The sequence below is a fragment of the Lissotriton helveticus genome, chromosome 5_1 (genome assembly GCF_964261635.1).
Source record: "Lissotriton helveticus chromosome 5_1, aLisHel1.1, whole genome shotgun sequence".
Taxonomy (NCBI): domain Eukaryota; kingdom Metazoa; phylum Chordata; class Amphibia; order Caudata; family Salamandridae; genus Lissotriton; species Lissotriton helveticus.
The window spans coordinates 1,020,963,529-1,020,989,389 of record NC_136065.1 but is presented as its reverse complement, the minus strand read 5'-3'; the positions used below and the strand labels follow the sequence as shown (position 1 = coordinate 1,020,989,389).

The window sequence follows — 25,861 nt, the reverse complement described above, 5'->3', positions numbered from 1 at the left end:
GGAGGGTGGACATTTACCTGATTCTGATTGGGGAAGTCCCATCATCTACAAGATGGTGGGCACTAAAAAGTATATTTCACCTCGCCTCTAGCACCTGAAGGGTGGAGTTGGCAGAGGGGGGCCCACCTCCTATTTTCTTCTCTGTTTTCCCGCCTGTCCACCTGGCAAAAAGGGGATGAGCACAGGAATGGGGCCTGCTCCCTCTATCAGGAGAGGCAGGGGTCGCATTACAAAGGCGGCAAGGAGTTTGAAGCTCCCTGCCACGGATGGCTCTTCTTGACCAGGGGGAGGTGTGAACACCTCCAGGAAAGGATTGTCTCTGCCTCGGAGTGCACAGGCACTCTCCCCATGAGGTCAGAACACTGTCTGGTGGTAGAAGGCTGGCTTGGGCCACTAAGGGATGGTAGATTTCTGGGAACCCCTCTAAGGGGTCTTCTGTGTGCATTTTATCATACATCCGACACTGTAATCAGTGCAGGTTTATTATGCTGAGATGTTTGGTACCAAACATCCCATATTTCAGTTAAGCCATCATGGAGCTGATGAACTTGTAATGATGAGTGTTCAGCCCATGTACTTACTATGGCTTCCCTGCAGGAATCGAGAAGGATATTGCAGGGGCATATCTGCTCATGCAGATATGCCTTCACAGAAGACCTGCTAGAGGAGTGTCTTACCAATATCCCATGCAGTGTCTATGGCCATGGCACCCAGGGATTTGTGCCATGTCGACTCTTCAGTTTTGTCTGCACCAAGACACACAGGCTGCAGTGGCAGTGTGCATGTGCTTAGGGAGGGGTCCATTAGGGTGGCACAATTCGTGCTGCAGCTCTTAGGGAGCCTGTTTAACCACAAGGCCATTGGTACCAAAGGTATCTTTTACGAGAGACTTGTATGTGAGATAAAGGAGTGCCAATTATGGAAACAAATGGTACAGTTTAGGGAAGGAAATCTGGCACAGGGGACCTGGTTGGCAGGGACCCTGTGCACTTCCAGTCGACACTACATCCTTTTCCAGGCTCAAAAAGTGAGGGCTAACCATGTCTAAAAGAGCCACTTTCGTACACTGTCAAAAGACCAATTCAAGCATCCGGAATGCATCTTACTAGCAGACTGTTTCTCCCAGTCCAAGGCGATCTATAAGACAGCCTGTAAGGATTACAAAAAGACAGATCAAAAAGGCCATGGGAGACCTTTATGCACCTTAGGTTTATGCTACTGATAATTCTTCTTCTCGGGCAGTGTGTAAAATTGCTAATAAACTGTTTATGCTGGCACGCAGTGATCACCCTCTCTCGAAACATGCATCTCCCTCTATTTTTCAGAAGAAACTGAGAAAATTACTGATTTATTTGAGTGCTCTGGTCCGACCACCTCTACTAGCCATGTTGTTCAGGATGGGGTTTTGGGCATTCACAGAATGACACCTGGCTGCTTCACCCCCTTAAACCAGCTATTGCAAAGACCTTAATTATTGACCATCCATCTATTCCCCTCCAGTCCCGGACCTTCCCATATACTAATAAAGCCTCAAAGGTTCTCTCTCCATATATAGTGGAGTTGTGTAGTGGAACACAAGTAAGGTCCCGCCGATGGGGGAAAAAGCTGCCATTGTTCTTTTACTGAAGAAAACCTCAGATGATCTAGGTCTGTTCAACAACTATGCCCCAATTCCTCTTCTGCCACTTCTCTTCAGAATTTTAGAGAAAGAAGTAAATCAACAACTTTTGTTATTTATAAAAGAAATTGTTATTCTTGATATCTATCAGTTCGGAATCCTCTCTCGGCATGGCACAGAATTGTTTTTTGGGTATGCCAAAAATCTAAAACACATCTTGGACCAATGAGGCTTAACTGTTCTAATCCTGCTAGAACTTTCTTCGGCTTTAGATAACATTTCTAAAGATACCTATCTGTATTGTTGACATGTGACAGTGTCCTAGCTTGGTTAGCATCTTTTATTTCCAGTCGATTGCCGTCTGAACTACTATATCCTTTTTGATCTGCTTACATGCTTACAAACGTTTCCCACATGGCGTTCCACAGGACTCATCCCTCAGGTCCAGCCTTTTTAACTTGTATAGTTCTCCTTTGGTGCCCTTGATTTTATCTTTTGGGCTGTCTTTAATGTCATACACTGATGACACCCGAATTATTATCTGCATTGATAGTAACATTGAAAACTCACTATCAAACTTTTGGTCATGTTTTGTCACTAGAGTAACCTGAATTAAATCTAACTCTCTCTCAAATTGAATGGAGACAAAACAGAATTTCTCATTCGTGTTGTCCATCCTCACTCTAGTCTTCTCATTGGTGACTGATTGGAGGTGGCTCTGTACCAACTCATAAACCAGCAGACAGAAATCTTGGGTTTATCTTCGAAACCTCTCAGTTTCAAAGAAAACATTTGCAAGCTTTTTTCTACTTGTTTCTATTATCTCAGAATGCTTAAAAATGTTTTCCTCTTTTTCCAGAGAATTCTACCAACACTGTTGTCCAGGCTTTTAATTTCTTTCTCGCCTTTACTAGTGTATATCTCTTTAATGTGGGGTCCCAAAATTACCTGATCCGAAGGGTATAGATTATCCAAAGTGAAGCAGCTAATCTGATACTTGTCTCGCCACACCTCTTTATTTCTAAATATTTATCATTTTTAAGTTGGGTCTCCTTTTCTTTTTTTTTCTTTTTAAATGTTTTTAATTATTATTTTTTCTTTTTATTTTTTATTGAAAAAAAAATACAACAACAACAATCAAGGCATTAGATACAGTACAGGCGACCACGTGTCTACATAGAGTGTTACTCCAAATATTCAGGAAAAATCATAAACTGATAATCCGTCGAGAGGGGGGGGCAGTGGGGAAACAGTGCAGCACATGGAACGTCATTTAAGGGGATAAGGGAACATCAGGTAATAAGTCTTGCGGGGGAGTACAGATATTCCCACGATAGGCATTCCACTGAGACCAGACTCTGTTCCATTTCCTAGGTCTACCCCTAGCCAGGTACACCGTCTTCTCCCTAAACATGCACCAATCCATGCCCTCCTTCCATGCCAAGACCGTGGGCGACCTCTGGGAACCCCACAACTGTGCGATGTCTCTCTTAGCTATCATGTTACCAAGGGTCGCCCAACGGATCTGAGCAACAGTGTAATCATTCGGCTCCCACACGTTCAGCAGGCAGCACCTAGCCTCGGGCAACAGCGGCACTCCAGTAACTCTTCCCATCACCACATGCACTCGGGCCCAAAACCCCGCCACCGCCGGACACTCCCACAGAATGTGAAGGAAGGTGCCAGGCATGCCACAACCACGTTTACACAAACCATCCAGAGAATAGCCCATTCGCACCAGAGTCGGACCAGTGACATATATACGGTGAAGGATCTTAAGTTGGACAAAGCGAAGACGGACAGGAATGGCAACCTCCTTGGGCGACGACAACGCGGACTGCCAGTCTTCGTCATCTAATTCCAACCCATCCTCAGTCCATACCGCTCTGAGACGCACAAGTAGGTCAGTCCGATTATTGATCAATTTTTTATAGATCAATGAAATCGTGCTGTCAGGGACATAACCGTCCAGTATACGGTCCTCTAGGGGAGAGGACTCGGGGACGTCAGTGCCTGCAGCGAAAACCGACAGCAAGGCATGGCGCACCTGCACATATCTGAAAAACTCCTTTTCTCTGAGCTCATATTCCATCCTCAGCGCCTCAAAGGTTTTAACATGTCCCTTGGTCCAGAGGTCACCCACCCTACTAATGCCAATCATGTCCCATTTCTTAAAACCTTTCGTCCTCCATAAGCAACCCAATCTTTCAGAGGCATACAACGGAGCCGCACAAGTCAATCTATCACCCCATCCCAAAGCCGAATTCGCATCCCGCCAAACTCGCACAGCAATCTAGTGGGCCCAGTTAACGTCCTGCAGATTCCTCTGGAAGGGGTTTATCCATCTCGAAAGCCGGTGAAGGACCCGGTGCGTAGGTTGCATGGTTGATCGCACTTAATTGAGAGGCCTAATAGTAACGCTTGATGTCTGGGAAAGCGATGCCCCCATCGTACCGAGGGAGCGTAAGTTTGGGGAGAGCAATATGCGCGCGTCCGTCCCAAAACAAACGACGCTGTAGGCTCTCCACCTCCCGAAAAAAACGGGAGGGAATAGGGTCAAAGGAGTTTTGGAGTGCGTACAAAAATCTCAGCAGCGACATCATCTTAAAAAGAGCAGCACGCCCGAGCGGCGACAGCGGTAACCGACGCCAGCGCGAGACATCGAGTTTCAGTCGCTGGAGCGGGGGAAGCAGATTGCGCTCGTAGCGAACCACAGGATCCAGGGAGATATAAATCCCCAAATACTTGAACCCTGACTCGGTGACTTGGATCGAGAATCTGCGAGGCAGAGCGGGAAGCCCTCCTGATAGCACATAGACACAGGATTTCGTCCAATTAATAACAAGACCTGAGTTCTTCCCAAATGAAGTTAAAACATCAAAAAGCACATTTAGGGATTTCTGGGGGAATGTGAGGTACAAAAGGATGTCATCAGCGTAAAGCGAAATACGATCCTCGAAGTCAGGAGTCCACCTAATGCCCTTTATCGAGGGCTCCCAACGGAGCCATGCGGCCAGAGGTTCGAGCGCAAGGGCAAAAAGCAAGGGAGACAACGGGCAGCCCTGCGAGTGCCCCGTCCAAGAATAAAAGTGCCAGATACCTTCCCATTAACCACCACCTGCGCCAGAGGCTTCTCATAAAGAAGTTTCACCCAGGCGATGAATTTAGGGCCAAAACCAAATTTGGCGAGAGCCGCCCGGAGATAAGGCCATGCGATAGTATCAAAGGCCATAGTGGCATCCATGGCAGCCAAAATGGCCGGCTCAGAGAGGGTCTCGGCTCTCGCGAGAACTCCATGAAGCCGCCGAAGATTAAGGGCAGTATTGCGATGTGGGATGAAACCGGATTGATCCGGATTGATCAAATCACAGCTCACCTTAACCAAGCGGTTCGCCAACAATTTGGCTAAAATTTTGGGTTCAGCATTTAAAAGGGAGATGGGCCTATAAGAGGCACAACGGTCACGCGGCTTACCCTCCTTGTGTGTTACCACAATAGAGGCAAGCCGTTGATCCGCGGGGAGGGAACCAGATTTCAGCGCCTCAAGGAACATCTCCCTCGGATAGGGCGCCATTTTGTCAGGCCGCAGTTTGTACAATTCAATAGGCAAGCCATTGGGGCCCATAGCCTTACCAGAACGAAGGGAGCGGATGGCAATCGCTATCTCATCTGTCGTAAGCGGTGCGTCCAAGAAATCTCTATCAACATCAGAGAGATAGGGCAATGCAATGTCCCGCAATAACAACTGAGAATCCTCCTCGTCCCTAGCACAAACTGAAGAATACACAGTACGGAAATGATCCACGAAACAGGCAATGATCCCAGCCGGGTCAGTCACACACACTCCATCCGACCTTTCAATCACAGGAACTACACGATTCGCTCTTTCCTTCTTATCAAGCCACGCAAGCAATTTACCAGCCTTGTCACCCACATCATACAGCCTACCCTGTTGCTCCCTGTTCATTACCTTAGCAGCGTCGGTCACCAGGGCTTTATAATCAGATTGTTTTAAGCTGAGGGAATGAAGTTTAGCACGGGTGACACCCGCCTCGAGGTCACTCTCAATCACAGTTATTTCAGCTTCAATGCGGACCAGTTCCTCACATTTGGCCTTCTTGGCACCAGTAATTAACGACAAAGAATGTCCACGTATAACAGTCTTGAAAACCTCCCACAATGACACAGATAAAGAAACAGATCCAACATTATCCAGGAAGTAATGATCAATAGATTTTATCAAATCCGAGCGGATCTTAGGATTCCGGAGATACCAGGGGTTGATGGGAGCAACCCTGCCCTCGCTGCACACCCCAGCTTCCACACAGAGCCACAAGGGGGAATGATCTGAAATGCCCCTGGGAAGGTGTCGGATTTCTCTGATAGAGGAGGATTGAGCCGCTGGCATTAGGAGATAATCAAGCCTGGAGAGGCTCCCGTGGGCACCCAAATGGAAGGTATATTGTAACTGCATAGGATGCATCAACCTCCAACTATCCACCAACCCGAAAGTTTCCAAAAACCCACTCATCCACAACTGAGATCTAGCCAAATCTCTGGGAGGGTAGCGATCCGAGGTGCCAGAGACAACAGAGTTAAGGTCTCCACCCAGGATTAAAAGACCTTCAGGAAGCCCTAAAACAACCCGTCCAATATCAGCAAAAGTGGGAGTCTGCAGGCCAGGGGGGACATAGATCGTGAGTATGGAGAGCGTCTTCCCCTCCCATCTACCAGTGAGCGCGGCATAGCGCCCTCTATCATCAAGTATTACATCATCAATCTCAAAGGGGAGGGAAGACCGGACCAGAATACCCACCCCCCTAGAGCCAGAAGTAAATCCGGAATGAGCAACCAAGCGATAGCCATGTCTATTCATGGCTTGACAAGCGTTACCAATTAAGTGTGTTTCTTGTAGAAGGACAAAATCAGGAGAGTGACGTCTCAAAAACTGCAGCACAACCCCTCGTTTTATCCTGTCCCCCAACCCGTTGACATTCCAAGACAGCAGACTCAACTCACTACCCCCATTCCCGAAGAGACTGCAGAGCACACTCCACAAAGAACACATCAATCGAAGCAATAAAGAATACAATGCGATGCCTTGCAAAAAAGAACAAACAAACAAACACCCCCCACCTCCCCCCAACTTGAACCCGTTACAACTCCCCCCACCCTGCGTGAGACTCAATAGCCACCCCAACTTGCAATGTGCCTGTCGCCCAGTCATTGAACTAATCTAAACAAAGAAACCCAGGAGGAGTAAAGAGACCCGATTTACCCCCCGCCACCCCGGGCCAATATAGAACAGGACATGAGAAGACCCAAATATTAGACTCAGCTGAAGTACGAATGAAAAGTTCAGACATCGGGAACCACAGTGTCACTCTTGCTCCGGCAAACCACCCTCGGCACCAGGGTGCTCGGATCGATCATCCTTTTTAGGCAGAGTCAAGCCAGTCACTGACACCCTCCGGGCGATCGAAGAAAAATGTCCGATCCTCATATTCGATCCGAAGTCTAGTTGGGAACAGCATGGCGTACTTAAGGCCCAAGTCACGTAGCCTACGTTTCACACCCTGAAAACCCCTTCTCTGCCTTTGAACCAACTGAGTAAAGTCCGGGTAGAAGTTAACGGACGTGTTCTCGCACTTCACCGGGCCGCCTACCCGAGAGGCCTGCAGGATAGCGTCTCTATCATGAAAGTGAAAAAGTTTTGCAATGATGGGTCTCGGAGGAGCGCCCAGTTTTGGTTTTCCACCCGGAACTCGATGTGCCCGCTCAACGGCGAAGAATTTGCGAAGTCCGGAGGGGGCGAGATGATTTAAAACAAGATCTTCCACCAGGAGATCGATCGAGGAATGTTCATGGTTCTCAGGGACTCCAATAATGCGTACGTTATTACTCCGTGCCCTATTTTCAAAATCCTCAAGCCGGTGTGCCATCAAGTCGTTCGAGGAACGCAGGTTGCCGACTTCAGTCTGTATGTCGGAGACGTCGGTAGTCAGGCTGGAGGTCTTCAAATCCAAGGACTTGACCCTCTCATTAGTTTTCGGCAGGTCCGCTCTAATCAAAGTAACGTCGACGGCCACCGCGTCGATCTTCGAGGCAAGGGCCTCGTATTGCTGACCCACCGAAGCCTTCATGCCGGCGATGGCACTCATGACATCCTGTAGGGAAAGTTCAGGAGAAGCGGCAGATTCAGCTCCCAGATCTTCAGGAGTACGGCAGGTACCACCGGGGGATCCCTTAGGATGGGTGTAACGATCCATAACATTGGTTTGAATCTGTCCCCCCCGGAGAGGTGTCTTAGTCTTGCGCTTCTCAGGGTCGGGTCTGGTGGCCCGCGAGACCTGGTGAAAATGGCCGTTTATGGCGAGGCCAAAAGTCAGCAAAAGTGAGCCACAGTGGGATAAGTGCCGAAAAAGTTGAAGGCAAGATGCTCACAGATGAAACACGTTGCGAAGGGGCGAAGCCAAGCGGATCAAGGGTAGATCGGAGCCGTTCACCAATCGAACGAGGCCCGGAGTAGGAAAGCGAAACCGAAAGTTAAGATGAGGCCGTCCGGGGGAAAACCCCTTCGGCCGATGTTATTCAACTACTCCACGGCTTGCTGGCTATTAGAGCTCCCGGCCACATCCAGGGGCAGGCCGCAAAAGTTGAAGTCGATGTAGAAGTGGCTCCTGACGTCCAAATGAAATTCTCAAAAAAGTATCGAGATCAGCCAAAGCGCGTCTTCAAAAGCCCATCTTCGAAATCAGGATATATTTCAGGATAGTTGCGAAGGGCGGCGAGGGTCCCGGGAGCTCTGTGCTCACGCGACCATCTAGGATGCTCGCGAAGCTCCTCCCCCCGGTCTCCTTTTCTAACCATATCATTTTAATGTCTCTTTAAAGTTTCTTTAAAACTGCTGAAGATTCTATACACCATCATATCTCTTGCGATCATCCTTTATTCTCGTCCTTCTTTAGTAAAGAAAGTTTGAATTGGTGGTTAAACTTTTTCTTTTCTTTTTTGCCACCCAATAGTAGAATGACCTTAATTCTCCTATTAAAACAATCATCTTGGATTTCGGGAAAAAACCTGAAACCTTTATCTTCACTTCCGTTTAGCCTGACTGACTCACCTGTCTTCAATGCCAGGATACCTTTCTTAGTAGCTGTTCATGCCTTAGAAATATTTGTTCGTTATTTCATTCATTCAAAATCCTGATCATGCCACTGTCATTGCCTGAATAACATCACTTAATCTTGTCAAACGCCTTCTCAGCCGCCAACATGCATATAATCATATCGCTAAGTTCTCACTACTAGACGACTGCCAATCAGGTTTCAGAACAGGTCACAGCACGGAAACTGCGATATTACACATTGTTGATGACGCTTTACAAGCCCTTGACCAAAATCAGGCGTGCCTACTGATACTACTGGACTTATCATCGGCATTCGACACGGTAAATCATGCGATTCTGATGACCAGACTTCATGACAGGATGGGTTTATCCGGTAACGTTCTGAAGTGGTTTAACTCCTTCCTGCAGAACAGGACTCAGCTATTCAGGGTCAACGAAGCAACCTCTTCCCCATGCCCTAACACAATAGGGGTCCCTCAAGGCTCAACGCTATCCCCAGATCTATTCAACCTGTATGTAGAACCTCTCACAGAGATTCTTCGGACCTCACAGATATCTTATCACATGTACGCAGACGACACCCAAATATACATGAAGATTGCCTGCAGTGAAGACATTGATCTTATGAATGAAACGCTAAAAAGAGCATTGCAGTGGCTTACAGCCAACCACCTGAAACTGAATGCCAATAAAACTGAATTCCTGTTAATCTCACCGACAAGGAGTTACACAGAGGCAAAGGAATGGGCGAAACTGGTGACTGCGCTGAACTGCACCCCGACCCTAGTTAATTCAGCCAAATCATTAGGAATTACACTAGACAAGAACCTAGACATGAAAGAACACATCAACCTGATGGCCAAGGGCGCCCGCTTCCATTTAAACTACCTAAGGAAACTGAAGCCCTTTATCTCCGAAGCAGACCTAAAACTTGCCATCCAATCGTTAGTTATCTCGAGGATCGAATATGGCTGCACCACATTAGCTGGCCTACCAAAAACATCCACCGCACCACTAAAAGCCTGTCTCAACGCAGCGGCAAGACTCATCACAGGATCTAGGAAATTCGACCACATATCTCCGCACCTGAAGGCCCTAAACTGGTTACCTTATGATGCTAGAATTAAAATGAAGATGGCCTGCATCACACATAAAGCGGTTCACTACAACACGCCGAGATATCTCGCCAAGAAAATTAAGATATCGGGAGGTAATAGAACAACAAGAAGCTCCAAAGAGCTGCTATTGCGGCCGGCATTCTTCCAGAAAAAAAAGACTTATGACCGAGCTTTTTCAGGAGCGGCCCCCAGAGTCTGGAATTCACTCCCTCCTTACATCAGGAGGATTCAAAATATCGTAGCTTTTAAAAGGGAACTGAAAAGTCACATGATGAGTAAATACCCTATATTGAGATGACCACAGACTTGTGATACGAACATTTCTGCCAAAAAGGACTGGAGTCACCACGAACTCTTGGAAGACCAAGTAGACAAACGACTGATGCCACTCAAGCATCGGCTTTACAACCTATTGCTACCTCATTATTAGGTGATATCTTTTCCATACCGCTCACCGGAAGATATCACCCATACCTGATCCTGTTAATATTTATGTTCGATGCACCCAACGATTCCCATACTTTTCTTATGGCTTATTACGCCGATATTGACTTGTTAATAATATACCATACTACCTCATAGAACTTGACTGCATGACTATGACCGTGCCTAAACATAGTCACATCCTAATACTAACAACTTAGACCTTAGGAATATATCTTACTTTAATCACCGTAGACAGCACACTACCTCCCACATCTGATTTGTTTTTGCTGCTATAATTGCTATTATAATGTCAACTGTTTAATTCTTCTATGTCTTTAGGTAATCCCTTTGCTAAGCAGACTGCCCTACCCCTATATATGTCTTGCTGTTATAAATGTTATCACTATGTCAATCTGTTTTCCATATGTTAAGCGCTCTGATACCCACGGGTCATGTCCGCGCTATATAAAACACTATAAATAAAATAAATAAATAAATAAATAAATAAAATAAATAAATAAAATCAAATGAGAATCCATGTACGGGGATGACCCCCCAGGATTTTTCAGCTTTGGGTGGCAAATTTCGTGGCCAAAAAAAGCAAATTATGCGGCCCAAAACCTCAAAATTCGATGTATTTTTGCAGTGGTCAAAAAATGTGCTTGCTACAAAAATACCAAAGGCTTGTGTTCTGTCCCTGCATGAGACTGTGCTATGTCACAGTCTGTAATGTTGCAGAGTCTCCAGCAGCACAGCGCCTGGAATCGGAGGGTGTCTGATGTAAAAAAGAGCAGATTACATAATGAAACATGCTCTTTTTGGCATCAGACAACCTATTTGTGCAGGGTAGCTGGGGTGGAGGGGTGAAAGGAAAGAAGTTTGAGAGTAGGTAAAAAATACAATTAAGAGACATGGGAGAGGTTAGGGGTTAACAGGAGACAATGGGGAGCGAGGGAGAGAAGTGCAGTGGAGGATGGGGGACAGGAGAGCCTTTCAAGGGTCCGCAGGAGGCACACAAGCATGTATAGCGGCCTGAAGGCTAATTGCTCAGGAGGGGGCTAGGTGCATTTCAAAGGCAGGCAGCAGAGGAATTTAACACCTCTGCTGCCTGCTGGGATGTTGCTCACCCCCTCTTTACTGGGTCAGTGGCAGCACAGAGCCAGTAGAGGGTGAACAGCAGTTATTTTGTTTAAATCATATTTTACTGCACCTTTATTCATTCATTCATTCATTCATTCAATAAACTTTATTTCGGTTAGTTTTAACCATCAAAGTACATAAAAGATACATTTTCACTTTTCCACAGTTCATTTAAAGTTATAAAAATTAAAATACATCATAAGCAATCGGAGGGGAGAAGACAATTTGTTAAAACAATAAACATTTTAATAATTTAAAAGTTTAAAAAAAAAATTAAGATAGCATTAGTTGATCCAAATAGTTCTCAAGTCTCAGCGGATAAATACATAGGATACCTTGTTATTTAAGTAATTTCCTTCGGATAGACCACATAGAGAACAAAAACTTAGTTATAGCGGAAACTATCAAAGGGTTCGTATCAGACTTCAGGATCCTAAAGAATGCTTGATAGTCCCTTATGCCCAAATTATTACATAATTGTATTATCCACTTTCTTCGTATATGTGAATAGGCTGGACAAAAAAGAGTAACATGCAAAATAGTTTCAATTTTAGTTCTACAGCCAGGGCATAAATGTACAGAACCCCCCGTCCACCTGTCTGTCATAGAGTAAAGGGGCAGCGTTCCAAATCTAAACTGTAGGTACAGCTTCTTCGCTAAAGTTGGTTGGATTACGTCTATTTCTTGTTCAAAGCTGTATATGGACTTATGACTCAGGAAGGCACCTGTCAGGCTCTTTGATGGTACTGAGCTAATGGTCTTCCTGAGGCTAAAGTACTTCACAGCACCTGACAATGTTTTCTTAGAAATAGTTTAGGATGTTACCTCAGGGTTTAACCATAAGTTTTCGTATCCAATTTGAGCAAGAGATTGTCTAACAAAGCGTAGCCATGGATTTCTACCTGCTCCTGGGGATGCTAGGACCACCTTTAATTCCCTTTTATAGCTTTCCAGTTCAGGGGTGCTCCACGGCCGCCTCCAGTAAAGGAGGGGGCGTGAGCTAATAGCTTCGGCTATGGGCCTTATATTCGGGTCTAGCCTAAGTGGGACTAGAGGAGTGCTTCTAGGCTGTAGTGGTTAGATCAGTAGAAGGAACGTGTCCCCAAAGTTCCACCCCGTAAAGGGAAGAAGATCTTGCTTGAACTTTGAAGATTTCCAATGGGGCACTAATAGTTTTGTGCGCACAGTTTTTTTGGACTTTGTAAATTCCCCCAATTGTCTGTACAAGTTTTAGGTTGGCCTTAGCCATTTGTTCTCCCCACCCCATTCTGTCAGTTAGAGTCAACCCTAGATAATCAAATGTTGGGACTCTTTCTAACGGTCTGCCTTCCATCATGGAAAGTAGATAATTAGTAGTATTGGCATTAAATACCATATATTTGGTCTTATCGATGTTGATTACCAGATTTCTATGTTTGCAAAATTTAATAAACTGGTTTAAAACCCTCTACATACCCATAGGGTCTCACAGCACTGAATCAGCCCTCCTATCCGTGACTGACAACATCAGGATGTCACTGGATGGGGGAGACTCAGTGATTTTAGTGCTGTTAGATTTGTCCGCTGCCTTCGACACGGTATCACATGAACTTCTTCTCGAAAGACTGAGTGATGTGGGGGTAGGGGGAATGGCTTTATCATGGCTGCAGAGCTTTCTCTCCGGCCGTAGGCAAGGTGTCAAACTGGGCTCCCATTCTTCAACCTCTAGAGTGTTAACTAAGGGAGTGCCACAGGGCTCATGTCTCAGCCCCACGCTTTTTAACATTTATGTGGCCCCCTTAGCAAATCTGATAAGATCATATGGATTCACTCCGGTGTCATACGCTGATGACACCCAGCTCCTGTTTCCCTTTCAAACCCTTACACCGGCAATTCAGTCAACCTTTGCGGATGGGATGAGAGCTGTGGCGCATTGGATGGTTCAGAATTTCCTCCAATGCAATGTGTCCAAAACCGAGGTCATGCTGTTTGGGGGGGCGATTCTTCTATGGTCCCCAGAATGGTGGCCCTTGGAGCTAGGCCCTGTCCCCAACCCCAAACCAATAGCAAAAAACCTGGCGTCAAACTAGATCAGGCGCTCCTGCTCAAGGAGCACACCACTCAAGTGGCAGGCGCCTGCCTCCACGTGGTGGGGCTACTGCGACGCGTCTTTCCATTTCTGCCAGACAATCACAGAAAAACTCTCATACAAACTCTTATAACAAGCAGAATGGATTACTGCAACGGACTATACTTATCAGCAAATGAGGAACAGTTGGATAAACTTCAGGTTGTCCAAAATACGGCAGCTAGACTGGCTCTCAATGCCCCTCCCAGAACACCTTCCCGTCCTCTGCTGCGCCAACTCCATTGGTTGCCAATAAAGCAGCGCATCAAATTTAAAATCTGTAGTATGATACATAAATGCCTGTTTGGAACTAGCCCCAAATATCTAAAAGAAAAATTTGTCCCATACACTCCCGGACGTACACTACGTTCAAGCAATCATCAGCTGCTACAGGTCCCAAAAATAAGAAGAGCTAGACAAGGCGGCCGAGCCCTGTCTTATAAAGGACCTATCCTTTGGAACTCCCTACCCACTGAACTCAAACTGATTAGTAATCTCGAACCTTTCAGGAAAAAACTTAAAACGTATCTCTTTACCCTGTCATAAATTACTCAAACTTCCCCCACAGCCTGAATCATACAATACACTGTCCAGCTTTAAGCAACAGCGCAGAGATATTCCTTCGGGAATTGACTCAGGCGCTTAATAAGCAAATAAATAAATAAATAAATAAATAGGGGATTTTGAAAGAAGCAGAGTATCATCTGCAAACATTAGTGCAGGAAATCTCTGCGAGGCTAATTTTGGGGAGTCGATATCTTTGATTGATAGTAGGTCTTCAATGAGCCCATTAAGAAAAAGGGAGAAAAGGGTAGGGGCAAGGACACAGCCCTGCCTAACCCCGTTCTCAACCGGAAACGGCCCAGTTAGCTGACCATACTTCCCAAAGCGTACTCTGGCATAGGTGCCATCATGAAGGTGTTTGAATTGGTTGCACAAATAGGGTGGCACCCCCATTGATAATAGAATAGCCCAGAGTTGGTTACGATCCACCATATCGAAAGCTGACTTTAGGTCCACAAACGTTAAATATAAACTTCCCCGGTCCAGAACAACGTGCTTCCAGTAAAGAACTTGGAGCCGGAAATGTTGATCAATGGTGGACGTTTTGGCCCTAAAGCCTGCCTGGAGGGGAGTCAGTATGTTATTATCGTTTACCCAATCCAGTAGGCGTTGTAGGAGTAATCTCGCATAGATTTTCTGACTTACATCGATAAGGCTAATTGGCCTGTAATTTGATGGTTCTAGCGGGGAGCCCTTCTTAAAGATGGGAATTATCTCCGCCCCCCGCCATGTGGCTGGGAGAGGTAGGCCCTGCAAAATTGCATTATAAAGTAATAAGAGATAGGGGGCCCAGACTACTGGTTCTTCTTTGAAGAGGTCGCCAGGGATCCTATCTAGCCCGGGCGCTTTAGTCGATTGCAGTGAGTGCACTGCACTAAGAACCTCATCCAAGGTAAAAAGCGGTATGGGGCAGTTAGGGTCCATACCCGTCAAAGCAGTGGGGGCTGAGCTATCTGATATTGGGGGAGTAAAATAAAGCTCTTTAAAATGTAGAGACCAGGATTCTTCAGGTATATTTGGATCAATTGAGGTCCTACCTTCTGGTTTCCCTGTATGAACTAGATTCGAGAAGGACCGTGGGTCTTTGGCCTCAAGTGCAAATCTGATGGCGAGCCATCGTTCTTCTTCTCACTCTTTTTTTGCATTAAAAATCATTAATTTATAAGCACGCCTGGCCTTAACCACGGCGGCCGGGGAACCTTGTTTCAGTGCCATGAGTAGCCCCTGCTTCAATTCTTTACAACCCCCATTAAACCAAGGGTGTTTAGTAGCAAGAGACTTAGGTTTAATAGGGGTTGTTTTATAGAAAGAGTTTGCCAGTAAGATAGTTAGTTCCTCATGCAACCCTGACGGGGACCTTTGTGCACTATTACAAAATGGAAGAGTCATGATTAAATTTGCCCTTTCTAAAAGGGGGATTATGCTCCGGTACAATTTACCCATATCTTCAGTGGATTTCTTCAAGTTAGCCCATCTGATTCTCCTCCCACCTTGGATTATTCTGAGGTCACTATTTTAGTAAGTTTCGTTGACCTCAGTTATCATGTCATAGTTAATCTCGGTTAACAGGGGATTGTGGTCGCTTTCCGTGCGACTAGAGATTTGGAAATTGAGGATCTTAGGCCATAGGGGCAGGCTGACCATAAAGTAATCAATTACAGAAGTGTGCCCCCTTCCTCTGTAGGTTGGTTGCCCTGGGCTATCCCCCTTAAAACGCCCATTGCATGCTCTGATGGAAAAAGAATAGGTTATGGAGGTTAGCTGGAGTACCATGGCTGACCATTGTTTGGCTGGGTACATATTTGGGTGGGGGATTGACCATATTTCATCCTCGTCTGTGGAGATTTGGGGGACTCCAATAAGTGGTTCATAATGACAATTGAAGTCCCCGCCAATCATCAACTCAACATCTCCCGTAAGGGAGTACAAAAGAGAGGACAAGGAGTCTAGGGTTTTGGAGGTGCCCCCCTGTCCTGCTGGCCTCGAATAGATATTAATAAGTGCCAGTTTGGGTGTTTTGGTATGTGACAATATGATACAGGTTATATCAGGCCTATTTGTGTCTATCCTTTTCGCAGAAAACCCAAGATGAGCACCTAACCAGATACATAATCCCCCCGATGGTCTGCCTCTAGGGCCTTTCAAAGCTGGTTCCATAAAAGTGAGGTAACCCAGTCTATGTATAGGGTTGAGAGCCCATGTTTCCTGGAAAATATATATCCCGTGGAGGTCTACAAAAGCACACCAGTAAGGATTATCCTGATTGGCGGCGAGACCTGCTATGTTCCAGGTTAAAATTTTTAGGGTTGAATTTTGGTTATGGTTTTTAAGTAACTGATTACCACAATTAACCAGGTTATTTAAACCACCAGGGTCATTTGTAGGCCCATTTCGTACTGGGTCGGGTGGTACAGGGGTAGGGACAGCAATGTAAGCTGTTGGTAAGATTATTACTGATCCTCTTTGTGGTGGATCCCTATCCAGGTAGAGTTCATCACTAGAGGAAATCGGGTCAGAGAGATCTTCTGCAGCCATCAGCTCCAATCTCCCTCTAACATCTAAGGGTAGCTGAGCAGTAACTTGTTCAAACCCCTTTTCCACGGATCCCCCGATACTTGGAGATGTACTAATCTGTACTGACGTTTGGGACACAGAGCGTCAGTCGCAGTCCCCAAAACCTGAGAGGGCATCAAATCTATTAAAGAGCATGTTGTTCCCCGAAGGGCATGTGTTCGACAGTTCATCCTGTGGGAATAGATCTCTTGTGGTTGGGTACCGGGGTTCATAAAAGTGGGACAGTGGCAGTGTAAGAATTCCAGGCAACAAAATATTTTGGGGCCAATTACAAACAAATTCGACGCACCTCCAGTCTCTAAAGTTAATTGTAACACAGTCCCCCACTAAAGGTTTAGTGCTCTTGCCAATCCAGTTCACTCTCCTGGCAAACAGAATCTCTGCTGTAATGTTTGTTGGAAGTGGTCGTTTCTGATTGAGCCAGTAGGTGCACTTATTTTTTAGTTCTGCATATGACTCCCTTTTCCCCTGCGCCAGAGCGGGTACCCCTGCCAAAACCACCACATAGGGCGCTGATTGTGGTGGAAGATCGATGTTGGGCAGGGGATCAGCGTTCTGGACCAAGGGGGGGTTTTGTAGTCTTGGTGGTGATCTGCTAGCAGCTGTTTGATGGGGTTTGTCCCTAATGGCTGTATTTGCACCTGATGGCAAGTTGGGAGCTAAGGCATCAACAGAAGTTGAGGCAGGAGATCTTTGAGTGGGGGCAGTACGACTGTTTGATGCTACAACAGCGTCGAGGTCAGTTGGCCTTGGGCCTGGAGTTTTCGTCTGCCTTTGAGTAGAGTCAATAGCCCTCAGACCCGCTTGCTTCTGGAGTGATGCGACTGAGAGTTCAAGGCAGACTAATCTATTCTCGATCAAGTCCAGTCGTGTGGTAATTGGGGTACAACATTTTTTGAAAGTGCTTTCCAGTTTCTTCCAAAACAATGGGCCCATTTCAGGTTGATCTTCACCCCCCGAAGTGATGTTTGGCCCGCTATGCTCTTCTATGGCAATCATTGGTGGATGGGGTGGACTGGGTGGAAGTCTGGCAGCTGGAACTTCATTAGGCACGTTCATTTTGCTAGTTTTAGCTTTTTTGCCTCCTAGGGTTCTTTGTGCGCCAGTGCGCTTCCTTTTAGCAGCCGCTCCCACATCTCGCTGTGGAGGACCTGATTTAGCGTTGGAGGCTGAGCGGGTTTTAATATTGGGGGAGAGTATAGCCTTTGCAGCATTATGGGCGTCCGTCCCAGTAGGGGAGTTTGTGCTAATATCATGATTGACAACTAACTGTGACGTGGCATTTCGCACGACGACTCCCGAGGGAGGCAGTGTATCCTGGGAGTTAGATAGATGGCGAATTGGTGATCTTGCCCTCGCCAAGCTTCCCAATGAAGATCTTTTATCAAATGGGGTTTCCAAGGAGAGTCTCGGTTCTGTGAGTTCGATATCCTTGGCTAGTGCTGATGAGACCCTAACTAGGAAGTTATCCAGGGTGCCTAGTAGTGAACCTCCGGTTGTCTTCCTAATATTTGGGGCTTCTGCTGGTACAGTTGTCATGATTACTTTAGAGGGCCAGTCACTTATACTCCTTGATGAGAGGGGCCAGTTACGGTAAAATGAAGGAAAGTAAACTGACCTTGGATCGCAGGAGCAGAGGAAAAAGGGGTGGCCCGTCCCGTCCTTGTCCGGGCTTAAACGGGCTCGCCCTTGGCCCGGGCTTTGCCCGGCGCCGCCCGCACGCATCCCGCGACGCGGAGGGAGCCGCGGTGTTTTAGCGCCTCCAGGCGCGGAAGTCGGCGTGGGTGGGGAGGAACCAGCAGGAATTGTGGGGCTTGTAGTCCCCCCTCTCTCGGCCGCTTGTTGTAAATAGTGGCGGCGGGGGGGGGGGGGGGGACACAAGCAACCAGGTCCCGGCACGCTCTAAGCGCGATTCAGCTAGCACAGCAAAGCAAAGGGCTCCCGCCCGACAGGAAGACGAAGAAACCGGTGAGTCAGCAACCCCTGCACTTTTATTTAAATTGCTGCATTTTTAGAAAAGTGAAGATTTCGTGATATTTGTGCAAATCGCTAAATTCTGGGGGTCTGACTGGAACAACGACAAAATATTGCAGCACAGTCTAACATTGGACACTGGAAAACACCCCGTCGTAATATCCCTCTCAACAATTTAAAAAAAGGATAAAATACTTTTGAAAAAATTGCTTCAAATGAAAAGTAGTTCTTGCCTAACTCCAGATGGAAAACAACGCTCAATTCATTATTGACACCTAGTCTACCTGGGTATGAGTTCAGAAGGTCATCAAAGTATGTTTTAGTGCCTAATAATTCTATATTTCATGTGGACATTTTTAAGAGCAATCTTTGTATTGAAATATACTGTCCAAGTGAAAGAAATAATATACAAAAAAAGATATTTGTGACACTTCACAATATCCTAATTCTTGAAGTGGGTAAGCCAGCAATGTTGCTCTAATCATAACTTTGTCTGCAGTATTCTGGAGGCGTTTGTGATTGGGGTCATATGTCTCAGCTCAAGTAGGCTTAACCCCTTCAGCGCTGATGACAAAGCCAGCTCGTCATGGGCGTTACCTGCGCTACGCGGATGACGAGCTGGCTTTGTCATAAACAGCGCATTTTTGAAATTCCAGCGCACGTGGGAAAACGCAGTAGCGCGGTAGAGGTTAAGTCCACTCAAGCGGAGAGTTACAATTTCTTGTTAATCAGGCCCACAGCTGTATAGACTGTGACTTCTTAGAGTACTCAAAATCTGGTATAATTCTTGAATGTTGTTGCTATGTTATAGACTTTGCGTATCTCAAAAAGAAGCAGAAGCAAAAAACTGCAAAAAGCACACCAGCAGGAGAGAGATTTTGGGGTGGTTGGGGGGTGTAGAATCTGGTATCCCTTTCTCATTGAATCCTTCGCGAGTCCCCACATTCTCTGCTCATTACTTTGCTGTTTCAGACGATCCCGCGTTGCAAAGGGCTACCTCTTATCCCTCCTCACTGGTATTTAATGTCATGCTTATTTCTTCACTAAAACGATCAAGAGTGGGAGGAACTTGCTTCTCTTTTGCATTTTCTTTGAGGTACCAGTCTTTTTATGTTCAAGCCTATCAGGCAGCACAGCCGTCTGGTTGCTAATCTGATCTGAAAGCTGATCTAAGAATGCATTCTACTCATTGCTTTCCATTGGATTTGTGGTTTGTATCTCACATTTGCGTGCTTTCTATTTGCTGTCTTTATTTGTTTTAGGCTGACCAGCATGTCTTTGTCCCTTATGTGGTACATAGCCTGTTTACTGTATTCTTACACAAGTGCTTGCTTTCTATAAACAGGCCTTTACATTTTGTTCTCATCTTATCACATTTGCTGTGCATTCAAAGGCAGAGGTCGAATGTCAGGCTCTGTTTTCAAAGGGAGCTTGGTGTTTACTTTTCTTTCTCTAACTTGAAAGTGAGAGGATTAATCTGACAAACTGGGGGTGTGAAAGGAAAGACTATTTTCTAGCACACCACAAAATGTATGTCTGTAAATCAACTGTGCAAATGTTTCAGAATACACCAGAATTTGGAAAGCACAAATGAAGCACATTTTTTGTAATTTTGAAGTGTGCTGGAAACAAATATTTGAATACCGTCAGAACAAATCAGTAAACTAGGGGATGCCATTTCCACACATTGTTTGTGCACTGTATAGTTTTATCAGTAAAAACTGTATGTCTGTGCAAATGTAATGGTCATTTCAATTTAAAAAAGTGTTGTCTGTGATTGTAGTGCACTTCCCACCCATTCATACTCCACTCTATGCCCCTGCACTCTACAACACTCTATGCCACTCCACTCTACTATACGCCCCTCTATGACACTCCACTCTGTGACACACTACAGCACTCCAGTCTACTCCACTCTACTCCAGGGCACTCCATTCTGAAACGCTACAGCACTCCAGTCTACTCCACTCTACACAACTTCACTCCACAACACGTCACTCTTGGCTGCTCTACAACACTTCACTCGATCCCTCTCCAATCTACTCCACAACACTCTAACACTCTACGACTCTCTACGCCACTTTACTCTAGGGCACTCTACTCCTCTCAGTGTCACTCCACTCTGTGACAACTTCCACGCTAAGCCACTCCACATTACACCACTCTACTCCACTGTGACACTTTACTCTAGGCTACGCCACTACTCTTTACAGCACTCCACTGTAGGACACTTTACTCCACTGTATGACACTTTACTCCACTCTACGCCACTTAATGACACTCCAGTGTGTGATACTGCACTGTACGCCTCTCCACTTTACGTCGCTCCAGTCTGTCACTCTACTCCAGTCTGCGTCACTCCACTCTACAACACTTTACCTCACTTTACACCACTTCACTCTACGACTCTTCTCCCCTACACTCTATGCTATTCCATGACACTCTATTCCACTCTGACATTCCACTCTACCGCCCTTCACTCCACTCAAAGCCACTCCACTTTACAATCTACTCCACTCTACACCCCTCCACTGTACGACATTCTACTCCATTCTGTGACAATCTACTCCAATCTACTCTAGAACACTCCACTTTATCCCTCTCCACTCCAAACTGTGCTACTTTACTTTAGGCCACTCCATTCTATGCCACTCCACACTATACTATGCCACTCCACTCTGACACTTTACTCCACGGCACTCTATTCTATGGCACGCCACACCACGCCACTCTGTTTCAAAAAAACGATAATTTACTCCACTCTTTGACACTTCACTCCTCTCTCTTCTCCACTTAACAACTCCACTGTGCGACACTACAGTGTAAGCCTCCCACTCTGTCACTCCAAAGTATGACACTATTCTACTCTACAACACTTTACTCCACTCTACAACATTTTACTATGCTCTAAGCCACCCCCGACTTGTCTTCACAACCCCCATGCCCCTCGATACCACTCTACGACCCTTCACTCCACTCTACTACACTGTATGCCACTCCGCTCTGACAATCTACTCCACTCTGTGCAACTCCACTCTATGCCCTCCACTTTGCAAGTCTACTCTTTTCTATGCACTCTACAAAACTCCCTCTAGTCCACGCCCCTTTACTGCGCTCTGTGCACCCCCACTTAGGATACACGACTCCACCCCACAACCCACCCCACAACGTCAGTCTATGCCGCCTCACTCAACAACACGCTACATTCTTCCACTCTACGCCACTCCTCTCTACACCACTCCACTCTAATGCACTCCACCCTACAGCACTCTATCCCACTTCCCTTGACACTTAACTCTCACCCCTTACTGTACAACACTTTACTCCAATCTACACTCCTCCACTCTGACACTTTACTCCACTCTACGACACTCGAGGCTAAGCCACTCTACTCTACTCAACCCACACTACTTTGCAACAATTTACCCCACTCTACGACACTCCACGTCAATCTCTTCTACGGCACCAACTTTTAGCCACGCAGAACGGCAGTTCCACTGGTGTACAAAATGCTTAAAAACACATTGGCAAAGCCGATTGCTCTTGCTTAGGCTAGACCTATTGGCTTTGCCAATGCTTGACAACTTTAGGTGGATTTAGACTCCCCTTTCTAGTCTACCAAATGTTCTCATCGTTCCTCTTTCATAGGCGGGACCTATTGGCTTTGCCAGTGCTTGTCAAGGTTAGGTGGTTCTGAACTGCACCATCTAGTCTTCCAAATGTTCTCCGGGAGCGGCTGTCCTCCGTTAACGTAGGTCACACCAGTTCTATGCGCCGCGTCGGTGCCGAGCAGCGCTGTACTGCTCTGGCACAGAGACAAGACCACGCCCTCGCCGTATGACGTGTCTGTTTACTAGCAGCACTCCACTTCCTGAAGGCGGTCACTAGAGCACGCCTCTGCTGCAGATGAAGTGCAGGGCATGCTTCAGACTCAGCTGCTGAAGGCTATTTTGGCTCTTCACCGATGTAATACGAGGATCATCACGCTCTAGCGTTGCTTTGGGATTGGGTAAGCGCTGCAGTCTGCTGATGCGAGCAGTGTCTGCCAGGCTAATGCAAACACTTCTGTGTATATTAAGTCGCTGTTATGTCATAGTTATTTAGAGTGAGTTCAGTGCTTGGAATGTATCATAACAGACTCGGACCTAAGACTTGCTTATCGCCTTTTTTTTAATCCTTAGGAATGGCAGATAATGGCTTTCTCATGGAGGTTTGTGTGGATTCTGTGGAGTCTGCTGTGAATGCCGAGAGAGGAGGTAAGGAAGACGTCTGACCAAGCACACTGGTCACTGACTGCCATAGGCCACGCAAGAGAGGGCAACTCCCCCACCCCCCAAAACCTACAGCTTCGTGAGTGTCCGCATTTCTACTGCGTGTTGAGATGTGCGTTTGTTTACTTCCTACCTACATCAAAAACTACTGTTTTTCTTTCCACTGATATTTCTCCTGGTCCTATGATTTTCTTCCACCCCTTCACATCGCTCAAGCAGTCCCATCATGGTTTAAGTCGCCATGAGATGTTTGGAAATAAGTAGATGCCGTTGTTTTTTCGGGATTGCGCTTATCCCATAATAGTTGTGCTAAATGTGCCCAAGTCTATGATCCTGGTTCGTTGCACATTCATACTTATAGTGGGGACTACATGCTTACTGACATACATTAAACTGAAAACGCACGTCACTTCAAATCTGCTGAAAATGTGGCGAAAGCAAGGGAATTATTTTGTAAAAGACTAAGAAGCACATAACATGCTGGGAATAACCTAGTGAAAGGGAGTCTGAGGTTTATAGAGGCTAAAAATAAGTGTTCAGTGAATGACTTGATAGAAAGGGCAGAACAACGGTGCTTCAGTATCGCTGTGTAGTTTTAAATCCTCCACCATGCTTACTAAACTATGCACGGCGGTGCTTCTCTTATAACCTTTCTCCCCATTTGGTGAAGTTCATCTTGATGTCACCATGGCCAATAGAAGGAAGTCTACCATTATTAGGTCCCTGTATGTAAGCCACTACTATCAACTCTGGTCTTAAACATTGAGCAGTCCTGTCAATTAATACAAAAACAGCAGTCTAGATTAGGTTTCAGGAGAACCTCCCTTTGACAGGGATTCTGGGGGCTCGATACTTATCACTAGTCCTAGGTACTAACCTAACACACTTATGATATCTCTAGATATAAGGAGAACGACTACAGCTGTGAGAATAGGTTGTTTTGGCTGAGAGGTACCTAGCAACATATACTGCACCACTTGCAAAGCTCCATTGGAGATAAATTGCTAAAGTCGAAATTCTGTATAAAGTACTAAAAAAAAACACTTGGAGACGGAAAACGTATATTGTTGCTACTAGATGCAATAGAAAGTACAGTAGGAATTCAGTGATGATACCAGAAGAATAAACAAGCAGAAGGACAAACAAGACTAGATTTGCCAAACTATTGCTGAACACAGAAGAGAAATCTTACTGTAAACTGTGGCGCGGGTTGGAGCTATGACCTATGTAAGGAGGCTCAAAGCACTTAATGAGGGGTGCAAACAAAGGATGCTTGTGAATGAAAGCACAGGGAGCCAACAGGGATTGCTGACGGAAGGTGTAACAGTATCAAACTGCACTTTCAAAAGATGGAAACTGGGCCACTACGCTGGTTGCTGGGCATGCTTTTCACTGGACTTCTTCAATGATATAAATTGTTATCTTAACTGTGCGGTTCTATTTAATTTACAGCTCAGTGCAATGGCTTTTGAGGCTGTATTTTTCGGGCTGTGTGATCAGCAGATTATCGTTTCACAGTTTGCAGTAGGCTGGACTAAGGGTTTTCAACATGACCGAAACTGTGCAAATTCCATGCATTCCTGGAGACTCCAGCAATGCATTTACGTTTATGGGATCTTCTTTATTATTCAAAATCATTGAACATTTCCACTAATATGTGGGATGCAGGACACTTTTGAAAGACATATAATTGTTCCAAAAAATGCATTCAAAGAACAACCATAGGCGTGCAAACTTTTGTGTTCTTTATTTTTTAATAAAATTTGCTTGGTCAAGCAACTGGATTGAATATTCATTTTTAATTGTTCAATGTTAAATTGTCTAAAACGTATGAAATGGGTCCAGTATGCAGTGGTGTTCCATACATTTCCACTTTAAAGTAAGAATTTGTCCCAGGCAATCAGAGTGAAGTGTAGCAAGAATTTTCATGTATCCCATTCAATGAAGCAAGGATCCTTGAACTCAGAGCTGTGTTATTTGACTTTGTGTTCCCTCAATTTGGTTTTAAACAACAATTTTCCCTTCCTCTCCCACTTTTCTTTTGAAGGTGAGATGCATATTTGTATTTTATTTCTCCTGAACAATGTTTCTCTTTCCTTCCCTTAACATGCAAGCAAACAATTTCTGAATTGTGACTACCTGTCCATTTTTTTGAGTATTAAATGATTTCAATCACGCACTAAGTGGGCTGTGAAATGCTGGCTGAGGGTACCAATATGAAAGACTGGTCCTCTGTTGCAAGTGGCTGCCTCCCCCTAAGTCCTGCCTTGGTTCCACCTCTCCATTTCTAAAAACCCACACTTCCTTCATTGTGCAAAGCGTGTTGCAAATGCTAAAGATGGAGGAATGAAGGACCAAACCCCTGGTGAGGTTGTTTATCATTAATTATTTCTGTTTTATTTCTTTTAGTACATTTTGGGATTTAGTTTGGTATTCTAACTAGTGAAAAGTGGTGACTGTACAGCATCCCTAGGTGCAGTCAGTCAGTCAAAATCACTTTATTCGATACATAACTTTTTAAGATCATAAAAGTAGAAAATGCACAATCTACAATAAAAAAAATACAGCTTTCATAATTAGAATGGTGACAGTAATTTGATAACAGACATTAGATTTAAAAACAAGGTTAAAAATACGTGCTTCGTAATTAATAATTATAGGAAGAACAGGAGGAAACCCATAAACCACGTTGGGATGGGTATGTTGTGTAAACAAAAACAAGTTCCCAACAGGTATTATTGAGAGACAATTTCAATTATGTATGCTTAAAGACATTACTGAGAACAGAGACAAGGAGTCAAAATGGATTTTGAGGAAAGGTGGTATTATTCACCAAGGACAAGGGGTATTAGGTGTACATTTACAGTTAGGAACAGCACTGTAAAGATTAGATCTTCTGACAACCCAGTGGCACTTGGTGCAAGGTGCTATATACAATTT

The 25,861-nt window shown here is 45.5% G+C and overlaps 1 protein-coding gene across 6 annotated transcripts in view; it reads left to right on the top strand.

The window, feature by feature from the left end:
- The window catches only part of CUTC (cutC copper transporter), a 290,281-nt gene that overhangs the window by 105,672 nt on the left and 158,748 nt on the right, over positions 1-25,861 (top strand). For 4 of the 6 annotated variants that reach the window (XM_078643544.1, XM_078643539.1, XM_078643540.1 and 1 more), the window contains exon 3: positions 22,832-22,906. In XM_078643544.1, coding sequence (XP_078499670.1) covers positions 22,834-22,906 — 73 coding nt within the window. In that variant the 5' untranslated portion in view covers positions 22,832-22,833. Of the gene's footprint in view, positions 1-22,529; positions 22,660-22,831; positions 22,907-25,861 lie in introns of those variants that run through there. The other 2 variants (XM_078643545.1, XM_078643542.1) reach the window with 1 other exon arrangement.